A 16,833-nucleotide genomic window follows, 5' to 3' on the forward strand; every position below is an offset into this window, starting at 1 on the left:
ACAAAGTCCCGACGTGCACTAGAGTACACATTAATAAATTAGTCATGTTCTCTGTGAAACTCAATAAGCCTAATTCTTAAAGACCCCTCAAATTATTTACTAGATGTTTATTTTTTGAAAATTAATAAAAATCTGAGTTTAACAAAACATTTTAAATGTAAATATCAAGCTTACCTTTCTTTCTTCCTTAAAATGTGCTGGTGGGCATGCCAGCCATTTTGAAAAGGTGGGAAAACAATTGGCAAGGCCACACCCCCACACATGTGATATAATTTTAAAGGTACTGTTGTCCTCTCTAAGAAACATCAGGACTTAGAGGAGTGGCAAGTAGAGTATGAGAGCTACAAGAAAAAAACTAAATGTGTACTACAGTGTGCAAAAATGAATTACTGGGTCATCAGGGGGTTATGAGGGACATTTATAAAACTAAAAATCCCACAAACCTTGAAGTGCACTTGAAAAGCTCACACAAGAAGGTTAACCTAGCTTACCTTGAAGAGCTCATCAGGGGGAGCACCCCCCCCCCCCCCCCCCCCTCCTTGAAGAGCTCCCCCACTTAACCAGCATCCCCAGAAAACAGCTAACCCCAGATAAGGCAGCGTGATGCGTCCCGAGACAACAGGACTGGGACATCTAAATAATTGTGTGAGTCAATCGCCTTCAAAAAGTTTATCAATTCACTTGAACCAAAATTAGGAACACCCGGTGCTGCAAGAGTTAATAGTCTCAATACCCAAGGATAAGCGGAAGAGCATGATTGATATGATGGAACTGGGATTTGGTTACACTTAATTTTTGCAAAACACAACTAAAACTATAACTGAAACTAATCAAAACTAAACTGAAATTAAGGATGTTCAGAAAATAAAAACTAGACTAAACTAGCGACTGATTGGTAAAAACTGATTACAACTGGTAAAAATTGAAAATCTGGAGTCGAAGCTAAATAAAAATAAAAACTAATGAAGATGGCAAAACGTTTAAAACCCTGGTGCAGAGATTGGCGAATCTGACCAGGAAATGTTATAAAATGGATTGTCGGAACAGCCAGCGTTAAAGTCACCTTTGACAGTCCAGACTAAGATGGCGTTGAACATCTTCAGGGCGGAAAAGGGTTGGTGTGACCAAGGTGTGGTTTGGCTTGTTGTATGTATATTTTGAGATCATATGGCTCTGGATGGACCAGTTACCAGGCCATGGAAGGAGGACAGACTCATTGACTGAGGAGAAGGAATTTTCTGGGATTGGAGAGCCTCTGGGTGAGTGGTTGACTGAAAGCATGCATAAAATAAAATTTATCTGTTGTTATTGATTGGTAATAGATTGATAATTGGCCACATTTACAGCTGTATTGACTTGTGGACATAGTCAACTTCAGGTTTAAGCACTCTAATCAACAGGTTGAAAATAGTGACATTAAAGGAAGAGTATGCAGCGCCACCCTGTCAGACGCCAGTGACGGTGGAGCTCAGTGATGAATCAGGTGAGCTGCATTCATGGTTGACTCATAGCGGAGTTTCCCTGCTGTGGTCAGTAAGGGGAGATCAGGGGGAAATAAGATTTAAAAGAGGCATTTATAAACGTTTATGTGTCAAGTGAAACGGGATAAAAGGGGGTGTTTTACTCTTATTTTGGCATCAGCTTTATTATTGCATCAGAATCATATAACTAGCATTGCATTAAACATTTATTGAAGTTTTTGACATTGTACTAACATTTGTGTTCCAGTGATTGTTATAACCGCAGGTTAATTTTCTATTTACAGGTGTCAGGATAATCATACGATCTTCTATTGCAGGTGTAACCATGATCATTTTCAGACATATTGCAGTTTGTTGCTCATTATAGAGTTGTGCTCAAGTTAATAAGGGTTAAAAGCTACAGTCAACGCGATGTTTGGCTGATCTATGGTGTGGAGTGACTTCGAGCATAGAGGGCCGCACGCGCTTACATAACATTGATATCATGTTATTCTTTGTGATTTTTATTCAATTATGTCTTTAAGCTAAGTTTTAAATAGTGGCAGTTAATTAAATGACATTCATTTAAGATTATATACTTGAGTCAGAGCATCATACGCAGATCACCTTAAGAGTCTGGGAAACCTTGTAGCTGCCTAACCTTTTCTTTGAATGTTCTAGCTCCGTTGATTTGACACATTGGAATGTGTCAAAAAAAGGGGGGGGGGGAGTTGAGTTTTAACATCAAACAAGGATTATTTGAACATTTTTATAACTTCATTTGTGTCTTTAATAACTTAGGAATGGTAAAGCTTAAGCTAATAGCGGCCCGAGAAGTTTCCGGTCTTTTGTAGAGAATCAGTGAGAAGCATAAATCATTATTTCCATGTGTAAGCATCAATCATTGAAATGAACTGAATAGCGTTTAGAAGATTTGTTAATTTGTTTATCTTTTGTTAAAAAGAGTGGTTTCAATAAGTTTCAGACACACCTTGCAAATGTGCTTATGATGAGTTGGCACTCGGCCTTTTGAAGGTCATAAGCTTCGTTCGGCGTGATGGTCCGGACTGATAAAGTGTAGGAAATGCCTTGAGTGCAGAGGGCTAAATGCAAACACGCTTACACACACATAGGATATGATTAGAATAAGTCCCTGGGACATTCTGAATGTTTTAGACCAATTCTGAATCACTAGAAGGTCAGTAGATAACAACATTAGATTATTAGGGTTAGGAAGAGGGGTGTTTTGGTTTTCTGTCTCTTACAGAGAAAGGGACAGACACCAGACGAGGTCACAGATATGCGAGGATCCTCCGCAGCAGAGACAGACACAGTGACTGCCGAGACATCAACTGGGTCCAAGTGTCATGGCGTTTGGGCTCCAGCTAGTCACCACAAAAGGATGGATCCCATAAACACAGCAATAACCATGAAGGGGTTGGCGGAAATCCAGGAACACCAGACCAACGAAGTTCGAGAGGCTCTTGGGCAAAAAGGGGGACGCGTTCCTGATCTTTTTCTGGAGGATACACAGATCGTTGTTTGAAATCGGGGCAGAATAATCCCCTGATCTGTGCCACGACTGAAGGGTTGTCTAACCCCTGAGGTTGAAGAATGAAGAGCAGAGGATCACCCAACTGGAAGACACTGGTAGCTGCAGCAATAAAATAAAGGCTAAAAGCTCCTTGGACAGAGGTTCTAGTCTGAGTACGTCGGAAGGGTATAAGGTAGCACCAAAATAAAGCTGTGGGAGAACTGGGGAGTGTCATCTGTACCTGCTATTGTTGGAATAATAGTTTTTCTTGCATCTGAACTGCGCAAACACAGAGGTCATCTCACATATGGTTCGCCCCTCAGGGGGACAAAGGGCCTCAGGAGTGAGAAGAGATGAACCCGGCGACACTGGATTATAGGGTGTTGGTGAGCTCATTATTCTAACGAGCTCATCAGGGGGAATTGTTAGATTATAATATTATTTTATGCCATGTTATACCCCTAATTAAAGATTGTGAATTATTATGTAGTTTTAGTTTGCATCATTCTCCTGAATTAGAAGAAGATGATAACTATTGCATTTGTTAAACTGATTTGCATTACATTAGACTGCTGATTTATTGTGGATGAATGATATTGTTTTATGATGCATTATACTGCTGAGTTATAAGAAATACTGTTTGCAGAAAGTCATCACCTTATTGGTCTGATTAGAAGAGAACAGAACATGCTGGAGTTTTCTGCCCCATCTCAGCAGGAGCAGATAAACGGGGAGCCAAGGTCGTAGCTTAGGCGCCGTGTGAGAGAAAGGATGTGAATGTTTAGGCTTTTATGATAAGGTGGAGGCACCAGAGGCTATAAGAGTTTGAGCAATGTGTAAAGGATACTGGCAAGTGGCTTTGGCACCAGAAGCGAGAGAGCTGACAGCCTTCAAAACTCCTTTTGGTATGTACCAATTTAAAGTCATGCCATTTGGGCTTCAAGGTGCACCAGCGACATTCCAACGATTAATGGACCATGTACTGAGAGATGTGTCAGCATTCTCTGCAGCATATCTGGATGACGTGGTGGTGAACAGCCAGTCCTGGGAAGAGCATGTCATTCACCTACAGAAGGTGCTACACTCCATCAGAATGGCTGGACTGACTATCAATCCCAAGAAGTGCTCCATAGCCAAGAGAGAAGTGGAGTACTTGGGCTTTGTAGTTGGCTCTGGGAAGATAAAGCCGCAGGTTGGAAAGATTGAAGCAATTCAGTCCTTCCCAGTTCCGACAACAAAAAGGAAGGTGAGAGGTTTTCTGGGTCTAGTAGGCTGGTACCGGAAATTCATACCTTCTTTTGCAGAGCGATCCACTGTACTGAATGACCTCACAAAAGGCTCAGCCCCCAACAAAGTGCGTTGGACAGAAGACTGTGAGCAAGCATTCAGAGACCTCAAGGAAGCAGTTTGCACACATCCAGTTCTACACAGTCCAGACTTCAACAAGCCATTCATCTTGCAAACTGATGCTTCAGGAGTTGGCCTTGGTGCTGTCCTTCAGCAAGAGGTGGATGGTGAAAGAAGGCCTGTGGTGTTTCTGAGTCGGAAACTACTCGACAGGAAGACGAGGTATTCGACGGTGGAGAAAGAGTGCTTGGCCATGAAATGGGCTATTGAGGCCTTGAGGTATTATCTTCTGGGACGTCACTTCACTCTGGAGACTGATCATCGTCCCCTCCAGTGGTTGAACCGCATGAGGGATGCAAATGCCCGCATTGCAGGATGGTACTTGTCTTTGCAGCTTTATGACTTTACGGTCCAGTATAGGCCAGGGAAGTCAAATGTGGTTGCTGATTGTTTATCTAGGATGACAGAGGACTGAAGCACTTCGCGCTCAAGAGAGGGAGGAGGAAATGTAAGGAAGAGGACTCCCTTACTGTATTTTTTTTTTTTTTTGTGCCTGTCCCGTTTGGCTCTTTTGCCATCAGAACTATTGTCTAAAGGCAAAGAAAGATGCCCAACGGATTTACTTTACCAAATTGACCATCCCAGCCTTGCCGTAATGGTCCATTTGATTCACCTTTTATTGTTCATTTCATTTTCACTTACTGAATACGGGACAGACTTGACTGTATTTATTTATATTATATGTATAGCACTTTAGAGCACACCTTTCACTTTATTAAAAGCACCTTATCAAGCACTTTATGAGCATTGCACTTTAAGCATGGATTTGCACACAAGAAGTTTAAATATTTATTGACTATTTATTGGGAATTTTAAAATCAGTTGGTAGCCTTATTTCAGATCCTGCACAGCTGCTCCTCATCAAGGAATGTGGTGGTTGTCTGTCAGGAGAGAAGAATGGTGATTGAGATTGTGATTAAGGTTTACCAGTAAGGAAAACTAATGCAAACGTGTGTGTGAAATCTAGGGATAAAAGTGGTGCAAATAAGTGTTTGTAAGTTAATGATTACTCACCTTTCTTGCCTGTGTCCTCTTCAAGGTGTTTGGGCAAATGTTTCCCCTGGGGTCCAGACACCATTTAAAGGTTCCGGGAGAGACCATTGGTAAAGAGAGTGTGGTGAATCTTTTTGTGCTTGGGTTTCTGGGTTTTTATAATATTGGGTTTGGTGTAACATTAAGTGTGAAATATTTATTAATATGTAAATGTGGAAATGTATTTATGTATTTATTTATTCTAATTAATATATTGTATACTGTGGTGGAAGGTTGGGATTTAAGAATTTACCTGAGAGTGGAATAATGGTTAAGTCTGTGACAGCTGAACATATTTAAGGCTGCCAGTTGTCATTAGAGGTGGATTTTTTGTGCTGTGAAGAAGCTCGACAAGTTAATTGTTGTAAGGAGAGCCATATAGCAAATAAATACTTTGTTCCACTACACTTGCCTTGGTCTGTCTCACTGTGTTTCCAGCCGCTAAGGGCCGCCCTGTTACAAGGACAAACAGCAGCACATGTTCTCTAAATGTTTGCAGTCATTTTTAAATGACGCTGATACTACATGAGACATTTTCCACATTTATTGTCTTTGAACAGAGAATAATAAAGCCATCAAACATACACAGGCTTCTGCAAATACAAACTTCTGTGGTGCATTTGATGACCTGCAGAGGAGAACAAGTCGGGCTTTTCAGCCCTAACACAACAAGAACAGCTGTGGAACCATTGGCCATTTGCCATAGTGTAGCTGAGTCAAAACAGCCCAAGTGCTGAGAGGGAAAACATGATGATTTATGTAAAGTCATAACTGGCTGCAGCAGCTGAGCTTTGACCTGTGAGCTGCAGCTTAAGCTTCTTTTATGGTTCAGTGTTTAATGTTTAAACTGTTTATGGCTGCACACACACCCACAGTCAGGTTGTATACATATTGAAATATTATATACAGTGTGGCAGCTGACCTTTGACCTTTGACCTGCGAGCTTCAGACTCATTGCTGGTGTGAGGTGTTTACTATTAGCTTGCAGACACACCCACATCCTCTAATTTGTTCTCAGGGTTGTTCAGTGTGTTGGAGTTGGAGCAGAAACCTGCTGCAGGTTAATTATTGATCAAACAATATCACACAAGGTGCAGCAGCTGACCTTTGACCTGCGAGCTTCAGACTCATTGCTGGTGTGAGGTGTTTAATACTATTGAAGCTTGCAGACACACCCACATCCTCTGATTTGTTCTCAGGGTTGTTCAGTGTGTCGGAGTTGGAGCAGAAACCTGCTGCAGGTTAATTATTGATCAAACAATATCACACAAGGTGCAGCAGCTGACCTTTGACCTTTGAGCTTCAGACTCTTTGCTGGTGTGAAGTGTTTAATGTGACTTCAGCCTGCAGACACAGAGGACTGATGAAGCAGAAGATTGTCTCTGTTTCTACACAGACCTGGTCCAGACAGCAGAGCTGCAGAGGGAAGACGTTCATGGGAAGAAGCTGAGTAAGTGCAACGTCCTCTTTGAATCCTGGATCAGGAAGTGAAGCCGGGGAATATTTGGTGTTTCAATAAGGTTTCTGTCTTTGACTCAGTCTGCTGTCACTTTGTTTCAGAGAGAAAAAGAGATTTCAGATTAACTGCATTATATGCTGAGTAACTAAATGCTGCTAGTCTGTGGTGTCACTCCCAGCAGCATCACGTCATTTCTTTACTCTGACCTTTAACATCAGTTAACTTAGCTAGCAGAGCAGCTAGCAGTTAGAGTATGAACTCTGTGTCAGCAGTCAGCTTGGTCCTGGTGGTCACCTGGTTTCATGTTTGCTGATGATCCAGATGTGTCCACATAATTATTTATTTCTGTAAATGTAAAGACTTTACAGATAAACAACAGCAGCCCTCTGGCTGGACTCTAACCTGTGAGTTTCCTGTGACTGAAACCACAAGCTGACATTTTCCTTCTGAAGCAGCTGAATGGATGTTTAAGTTTACCTGCATACATGGTGCAAATAAACCCGCTTTGGATGGTTTGGAGGCGGAGCCCAAAGCAGGACAGGATTCTAATGTGATTGGTCACTTTGATGAGGTGGCTGGAACTCAGGTGGTCGAGCAGGTCACCTGCTAACCAGAAGGTTGGTGGTTTAATGCCAGTCTGCATGGTGTCCTGGTGAATGTTCGACAGGAAACACTTAGACACATGGAAAAAGTGCTTGTGTGAACGTACAAGTTGTGTAAAGCTTGTGTTTGAAAAATAAAGTTTATTTCTTATTATTTATTTTATAATAAAGTTTTTTCCTGTGCAGCAGTGGAAATACTGACAACTATAGCTAGATTATTTATTTGAACTCTTTTAAACCAGAGGCTTCAGACGCAGGTTCTGCAGCCTTTAATGGTAATAGTCAAAGTGTGATCGGTGAATTGTGAGCAGCAGAAAGGAGGAAAGCACTAATGCTGGCACAAGGGGCCACAAGCCAGTGTACTCCAAGTGCCAGCCTGGGTAAATGGGGAGTGTTGCATTAGTAAGGGCCTTCTGAACTAAAGCTTTACCAAATAAAATGCGTGGATCATAATGAATAAGACTGTCATGCTACTGATGGCTGAAAGAAAAGGAAGAGGAGGAAGGAGGCATGTTAGGAGTAGGGATGGGTATCGTTTAGGTTTTATCCGATACCGGTGCCAAACCGGTACTTTTGAAACAGTGCCTGTGCTTAATCGGTGCTCGAATCAGTGATTAAAGAATGGAGAACACAAACTTTGTCCAAAAACCTCTCATGTTTTTATTTTTAGCAGTCTCTTTTTTTCTGCAAAATGATAACCAAGTTAGCCTTTTCTGTTGATACAAGATACCTCCTTTGGTTGGAACCGGTGCTTAAAGAATGGAGAACACAAACTTTGTCCTGAAACCGCTCATGTTTTGTTGTTTTTTTTGTAAAAAGATAACAATGTTAGCCTTTTGTGCAGCTATAGGGCATATATGGTATCACTCTATCAAACAAGAAGACAGCAGCATGTAACTACAACGGTGTTTGCTTGTTCACCTTACATTAATGTAATAACGTGGTTAGCCTACTCAACGTAAATTACACACAAACAACATTAAGCTACACACGCAGAGAAGAACGGCTGCTGCTGCCGTCATCATCCTCATCATTTCTGCTCCTCTGGCAGGGCTAGGGGCCAGGACTCTCCTCTTCAGGTTCTTGGGGGATGTTGCTAACTCCGTGTCCGATAACAGGCACCACACCCGCAGTAGTTGTGCTCGGTGTGAGGTCTTGCAGGAAGCTATCAAATACGGTGCATTTCTCGGCTTTAAAAAAAAAAACACTATGCGTCGCCGGGTGTTTCATGGTAAACAGACTGATTCTTATATAGCGCTTTTCTACTCTCCCAGAGTACTCAACATGCCACATTCACCCAATCACACCAGCACTTTATCTGTACTCAGTGCTTTCTAAGTACATTCACACTCCGAATGTGGAGAGCAAGTTGGGGTTAGTATCTTGCCCAAGGATACTTGGCACGAGGAGCCTGGGATCGAACCATCAGCCTTCCGACCAGTAGATGACCAGCTCTACCTCCTGAGCTACAGCCTCCCTGTTTCACCAGATTCGAGGTGTTACCTCCTTTGCACAGTATCAGCTTAAAGCACTTGTTGCAGGCTGCTGAGTTTGCATCTTTTGCTGTGAAGTACAGCCAGACTTTGACCGCTTAGCCTTGGGCATTTTTAATCTGTCGCTCTGCTCTAAAAGAACATACGTACCGGGGCCCGCCTACTATCCTTGGAAAGGTAAAATGATTGGCTAGAATCCAAAGTGTATGACATCTCAGGAAAAAAAGCACCAAAATGTGCACTGCTTTTCAGTCTGGTTACTACCGTTTATGTCAGACCCGGTGCCATAATGACATCAGATACCGGTGCCCATCCGCAGTTAGGAGGCAATGGTAGAGAAGGAAAGACAGGAGATGGTAAATGGCCTGCATTTGTATAGCGCTTTTCTAGTCCATAGGACCCCAAAGCGCTTTACACTACATTCAGTCATCCACCCATTCACACACACATTCACACACTGGCGATAGCAAGCTACATTGTAGCCACAGCTGCCCTGGGGCGCACTGACAGAGGCGAGGCTGCCGGACACAGGCGCCACCGGGCCCTCTGACCACCACCAGTAGGCAAACACGGGGTTAGTATCTTGCCCAAGGATATTTGGCATGCAGCCAGGGTGCAGCCTGGGATCGAACCACCGACCTTCTGATTAGTGGCTGACCTGCTCTGCCACCTGAGCTACAGCCACCCAGAGTGGAGGTGATGTATCTAAATGCATCTGAACAAAGCAGAAGTGCACACCAAACTCAACGGATAGTCAAATGTAGAATCACAGAACAGAACTGCAGGCTGAGTTTGGATGTTTGTCTTTCACACCTCTCTGTGTCTCACACACACAGTGACGTCAGACACAGTCACACTCACTGTTCCATCTGCTTTGTGCACAAATTCATTACTTTCTTCCTTCAATGATCTACATACTACGTGCTGCCCAGTGAATACTTTGCAATGTATTCCATCCCCTTTCAAGGCAGAATTACCCAGTTTATTCCCCATTACAAGACAACAATCAGTCACACTCACACAGACCACGTCTGGCCCGCACTCGCTCACACGTGCGTTTACCCACCAATGAGAGCTCTATCCTCCTTACATATTGGTGGATAAACCAAACACTCAACGCCCTCAGCGGCAGAGGAAAAACCTCCTTTCGGTGGAGCAACCATCCTTAACCCTCCTTAAAAACTGGCGAAGAAACCAGACCTCCTTAGAATAATTAAAAAACTGGTGGGGAAACCAGACCTCCTTAAAAAAAATAAAGAAAAACCGGTGGAGAAACCAGGTAGCTTCTAAAACACCATCTGTTTTAGAAAACAAAACAGATGGTGAATTCTTTAGAGAATTTTCTAGAAATCTTTTTCTTTCAAAACAGAATTCAGAATATTGATCTTTGACATGGAAGCTGTTTCTACAGGATCCTGATGGACACTCAAAGCTTTTAGAAAATGTTCTCATTAGTTGTTTGCAGCAGAATATCACCTGATGTGAACCAAAACAACAAAAGTGCTCTGCACATGTGTGTGAGACTACAGATTCTAGAATCAGAACTGCTGATTTCATTACTCTGAACTTTTAAAGGCAGGTTTTGTATCTGAGAGCAGGGACACTTGCTGTGTTCAGTGTGACTCGTCTCTGCAGAAGGTCAGGGCTCTGATAGTTGCAGTTAGCGGGTGACTTACTGGGCAGGTGGATCCTGAGTGTCTGTTGGAGTCAGGGTTCATTATGGTCCTGGTTGCTACTGGAAATAAAGAAACAAAAGGAGGGTGTGTTGTTCAGGAAGTACAGACTGTAGCTCAGCAGGTAGAATTACTAACTGGAAGGTTGGAGGTTTGATCCCTGGCTGCTCCAGTCTGCACGCCACGGTATCCTTGGGCAAGATGTGGAACCCCGACTTGCTCTCCGATGCATCCATCATAGTGTCATTGTTAGAAAAAGAAGTGCTTGTGTGAATGAAGCACGCTGTATAAAATGCTTTGACTGCTCATACAGAAAAGCAGCTCATAAGAACTGGTTCATTTTCCAGATAATTCCACTATTAAGACAACAGACATTTGGGAGGCTTTCTCTGAGAGTAACACTGAAAGTCTTGCTGCTCCTCCACAAAATGAACTTCAGATTAAAGACACAGCTCAGCTAAACACAACTCAAACTAATCTACACTATTTTTCTTTATTACGCAGCGTTTTTATAACTATTTCCAGATGTTTCTAAAGATGAAAACAGAATTAAACTCCAGCCTGATGCGTTTCTGAGGTTCCTGACTCTGACCGTCCCTCAAACGCCTCTCTGGGCGTTTCCTTCCGTCGCTTTTACTTTCGCTTTCGTGAATGTTGTGGCGCAGTTGATCGTCTTATTAAATTCAGTTCTTTGCATTCTTTTGGCGGCGAAGAAAAACTGGGCTCAAAGTGGTCAAACTCAAAAAATGATCTTTATTTTACATTCCCGGGAACGGAGAACTGTTAGGCGCTATCATGCACCCACAGCTCTGAAAAAAAAATCACAAGCTGCATGTGTATATATATTTCTGCTACGTCACATATAGTTTCGATCAAAACAACTCCTTACATAGTAGCAGTTGATGACAATGACAGCTGCAGAGTTTGTGTCTGATGTATTAAGTATGAAACACTGTTGGGCTAAAATCTGGTCAGAATGAATCCAGGTGCAGGTGTGTCAGTTTAGGACCACTGGACTAACATCCAAGTGCTCACAATATAAAGTGTATTCTGTAGTAACATCCTGGTGTTGCAGCAACAGTCCCACATGGAAACGTCAACAGTCAAACTCAAAATCTCTTTTTGTCAACAATAAAATGACAGCAGACCAATTTGAACAAAGTTGGTAAAAAGCTTCAGAAATTAGTAAAATATTAAAAAGTGTCTTGATGCTCAATCATCCAGTAAATCCCCAAAAAGTTGATTCTGTTCATCTGGATGTTTTCAGCAGCATGGATCAGTGTGAGGACAGAGAGGAGGGAGTCCCTCCCTCTAAAAGCACTCTGTGTGGGGAACATGAGAGCCAGACCAAAGCTCAGAGGTGAGATGACCATCTCTAACTGTCCATGACTCTTCTCCATGTCACAGCTCAGCACTCACATCACTGCTCCATCATTATTCACACTCATACCTCTGTGTGTGTTGTTTTAAAGCCCAGAGCTGTGGGGCGTACCAGGCTCAGCTGGACATAACCCTGAAACTAATCCAGAGCCTGGACCTGAACCCAGCTGTGTTTCCTTAAAGAGCAACGACTCGAAGGATGCTGTTGTAAACTTTAACAAAAGACTGTTATGTGACAAAGAGTAAGTACATTATTTTTATGAGATTGTTCATCATGTCTTTAATTTAATATTTCCAGTTTTTCCTTCCTGTCTCATGAAGCTGTTACATTTATTGTTTTTCTTTTAGGATCAATAAGAGGCCAGAATCTCCTGGACCTGAACCCAGCTGTGTTTCCTTAAAGAGCAACGTGTCGAAGGGTGTTGGTGTTCACTTTAAAGGCTGTTCTTCTGCTGCTGAGAGGTAATGTGTGTCTAGATGTTGTTCCTGACTCTGTATTTCTGAATAAATCCTCATGTTTAATATCAGCTCAGCTCTTTTTCACACACATTTCTATGTTGGTATGTGAAGCGGTGTGTGTTGGAGTGTTTCCACAAACACAGCAGTCAGAGTGGAAAGAGTGGATGTTGTAGGAGGTGTTTGTGTAGTGAAGAGGCTGAGTGTCTGTAGGACTCCAGCTGCTCCAGCAGGTGTCTCCTTTGTGCTTTGCTTCAAACACAGTGTAGGGAGGAGCTTCCACTCAGGTGTTTCAGGTGTTGCTGGATGGAGGAGGACAAATAGTTTTTCCCTTCAGTGACACTTCAGCAGCTCAATGTTCTGGGAGATGTTTGTCTTTATGAAGGTTTATGGATTCTTGTTCTTACTTTGGTTAAACTGAGCAATACATTTTCCATCTAACATTTAAAGTAAATTTCCAGGTGAATAAAAGATCTGCAGCTGCAGCCTCTGTGATGTTTCACAGTCTGAAAGTAACAAATTCAACCAGAGTTCAAACAAAGGCTTAATATACGTGTGTGTTTGATATAATGCCAACAAGTACAAACAGGTGTTCTTACAGGTCTTAATCACAGAGCTCTGATAAGTCTGGTGACTTTCACACTCAGCAATTTTGCTGCCTTTTATTTTATATTGGCCTTTTTAAAGCCCTTCAAAGTCTCCCACATTCATACAGAGCTTTTAACACCAAACTCCTTTACAGTCCTTCTCCTCTCACACACGATCACACGACTGATTTGTCTGCAGCAGCTGTGTTACTGCTAGTATTTTATTATGTGTGTAATCTCCTCATATTGTTCCTGTGGTTTAGTTTGACTTCCTTCTGCAAACTCAGCTGCTCTGTTGCTGATACACGTCTCCATGAATATGATTGATCAGATGCTGCCAACACCATGTGTTTCATGTGAGCGCTCAGCTGAAACCCTGGGTTGACTTATCGAGTTAATAACAAGCTCCACGTGACTGTGAATGCTAAAGTGAATCCAGATAAAGGAAAGAGACCCTGCTAATGTTGGACTCACTTCTTAGTGTAGATCCCAGGAGGAAGTTCAACATAGCCATTCTTTGTGCTAGCTCGACCAAACCTGAGAGCACAGTGCAGGATAATGATCATCATCTGTCTCTGTCAAGGACATTTAAAATCCACAAATAACAAACATAATTATATTTGATCATTAAAAATGATGATTAAACAAAGTGTCAAACATACTTAAGTAGAAGGACTGATGTTTGTGTTAAAATACCCTCTTAAAGCTGAAATACTGATTCAGCTTCTTTACTCAATTAAAGGTAAAAGAGTCCAGGCTCTGAAATGTACTCACAGTATTAAAGTAAAAACGCCATCTTTGAAGGAAATTTCTGCCAGTTTTTGTGCAAAGTTACCTGAATTTCTACCTCCAACATTAATATGAGAAAATTATCTGAACTTTTATTCTAATGAATTTAATCAGCTTGAACATTTTGTAGCACAAAAGTAGAAAAAACCCAAAGGGAATCAAAAATAGCTCCGTTTGCTGTTGCCTGCATTGTAGATGGGCGGCTTTGCCTCAACACCTAAACAGGAAAATGAGTTTAGTCAAGTATTAAAGTGGGATTGAAGAGGTGAGGAAACCAGAGATCAGGTGTTGTGGTGCAGCATGGTCACAAGAATCATTTAGAAATGGGTCGAAATATTTTCTCTTCTAGATTTTTTGCACAGTCTGATGTGCGGCTGCTCTGAGGTTTACTGCTCTCTGTGTGCTTAGAAAACTGTGAGGTACAAGTAGATTTGACACAAGTTATAATGGCTGATTTCCATATAACGGTGGAATACAGGGACTTAATCGTTAAGTTAGAAGACAGTTTGAAGCCTAATCTTGAAAGTAGAGATAGTGTCTGTCTCCTGAATCCAAACTGGAAGCTGGTTCCACAGAAGAGGGGCCTGAAAACTGAAGGCTCTGCCTCCCATTCTACTTTTAAATACTCTAGGAACAACAAGTAGGCCTGCAGAGCGAGAGCGAAGTGCTCTAATAGGGTGATATGGTACTACAAGGTCATTAAGATAAGATGGGGCCTGATTATTTAAGACCTTGTATGTGAGGAGCAGGATTTTGAATTCTGGATTTAACAGGAAGCCAATGAAGGGAAGCCAAAACAGGAGAAATCTGCTCTCTCTTTCTAGTCCCTGTCAGCACTCTTGCTGCAGCATTTTGGATTAGCTGAAGGCTTTTCACTGAGTTTTTAGGACATCCTGATAATAATGAATTACAGTCGTCCAGCCTGGAAGTAATAAATGCATGAACTAGTTTTTCAGCGTCACTCTGAGACAGGATATTTCTAACTTTAGAGATGTTGCACAAATGGAAGAAAGCAGTCTTACATATTTGTTTAATATGTGCGTTGAAGGACATGTCCTGGTCAAAAATGACTCCAAGGTTCCTCACAGCGTTACTGGAGGCCAAGGTAATGCCATCCAGAGTAAGAATCTGCTTAGAGACCATATTTCTAAGCTTTTCAGGGCCGAGTACAATAACCTCAGTTTGATCTGAATGAAGAAGCAGAAAGTTAGCGGCCATCCAGGTCTTTATGTCTTTAAGACATTCCTGCAGTTTAACTCATTGGTGTGTGTTATCTGGCTTCATGGACAGATAGAGCTGGGTGTGCTATGTCTTCTGATGAGGCTGCCTTGGTGATTTTAACATCCATGTCTGCTGTGACTTTAAACTTCTGGTCAAGGACTTTTTAAATATTATTGACTCTTTTAACTTGACCCAGTGGGTTACTGGTCCCACTCATGAAAAAGGTCACACACTAGACTTGGAGCTTTTCCACGGGCGGGATGTGTGCGTCACTGAAATATCTGAGTTGGGCATCTCTGATCATTTTCCTGTGTTGTTCACTCTGACACTGCGCTGCTCAGAAGATAAGCCGTACAGCTGGGTCTAGGGATGCTTTTTAAGTAAAGGTTTAACTACAGCCAGCTAGGGATGGGTACCGTTTAGATTTGAAAACCTGTTAAATCAGAATCAGTTGCTGATGATGGCTTTTTTCTTTTACATCAATCACATATAATCTTAACTCAAAGTGAACATAGACTTGATTGCTCAGATCAGTCAATTCAAAATGCTAATTCAATCAACTCTGAGTTCATGGCTAGACTCAGTTTGTTGGCCCTGCACCTTAAAACTATTTCCTGTTTGTCCTTCATGTTTTTTGGATATTGTTTTCACATCTTATGTCACGGCTAGCGGGGCGAGCCATGTTGAATTTAATAAAGGACCCAAGATGCCGACACTGCTGTGAAGTGAGTGAGCTGTATTGAAACGGTGAAGTGCAGTGGAGATGGCCTGTGCAGAAGCTAAGATAACCTCTACTGAAAAACTACAAAACTAACCTGAAACCTTAAACGGAGACACGGGGAGACAACACAGACGAACCAGCAACAAGCAGGAGAAAACAAAGGGCTCATATACACAAAAGAGCCATCAGGGAATGAGAAAAGGGAGACACAGCAGGATTCATTGGACATAACCAGACAAGGGGAAGCAAAAGTAGACACACTAACATAGGACATGGCACTGTCAAAATAAAACAGGAAGTGAACACAGAGACACAATACTAACACAGTACAGAGGGAACACAGAAACCAAAACCTCAGAACTAGAAAATCTTAATCAGAATGAAATTGTAACAAAAGACAATAACAATCAAAACAAAACTACTGAGTCCACAGACTCGGGACATACATCGGCTCAAACTGTGGTCATCAATATTTTGTACTTGTAAATCAGACTGTGTAGTTGTGAACTGAGTTTTGTAACATTGTAAAACAAAATATCTGGAAAGTTCATGTTTTTGCGTTCATTGATTTGTGTGTGTAAAAATGTAAAAATGTAATAAATGTAAGAAACATTAGAACTACTTTTGCTGACACAAAGTTTGGCGAGCACTGCAAGTTGTCCCTTTAAACCAGTCACTGATATAAAGAGAGCACCTTGTTCCAGGGCATCTGAGCATGGAGGGAAAGCTTTATGCAGGAGATGGTAAGAGCTGTTGGGACTAAAGAAACTGAGCAGAAAACTACAGACATCTGGAAACTGTGTTGTTAATTCTCAGTGGGATCAGCAGGACTAGCAAAGCTTCACCATGACAGTCATCTGATTGACTGAACCCATCCAAACATCACTTCATGGACCTTTAGCTTGTGTCTGTGTGTGGACAGACATAACATGAGCTAATTATTCATTACTCCTCCACAGAGTGGACCAGCAGAGAGCAGAGGTTTCCACTGGTCAGTCTGCACAGCAACATCAAACACA

The 16,833-nt window shown here is 42.0% G+C and overlaps 1 protein-coding gene across 1 annotated transcript in view; it reads left to right on the plus strand.

Moving 5' to 3' along the window:
- Positions 1 to 16,529: 16,529 nt before the first annotated feature.
- Positions 16,530 to 16,833, plus strand: part of LOC146676615 (protein NLRC3-like) — an 88,885-nt gene continuing 88,581 nt past the window's right edge. The window contains exon 1 of the mRNA XM_085401224.1: positions 16,530 to 16,557. Coding sequence (XP_085257350.1) covers positions 16,530 to 16,557 — 28 coding nt within the window. The remainder of the gene's footprint in view (positions 16,558 to 16,833) is intronic.

Source organism: Rhamphochromis longiceps, linkage group LG3, assembly GCF_057381845.1.
Source record: "Rhamphochromis longiceps isolate RC_006_pf linkage group LG3, R_longiceps_female_GT1.1, whole genome shotgun sequence".
In the NCBI taxonomy this organism is placed as follows: Eukaryota; Metazoa; Chordata; class Actinopteri; order Cichliformes; family Cichlidae; genus Rhamphochromis; species Rhamphochromis longiceps.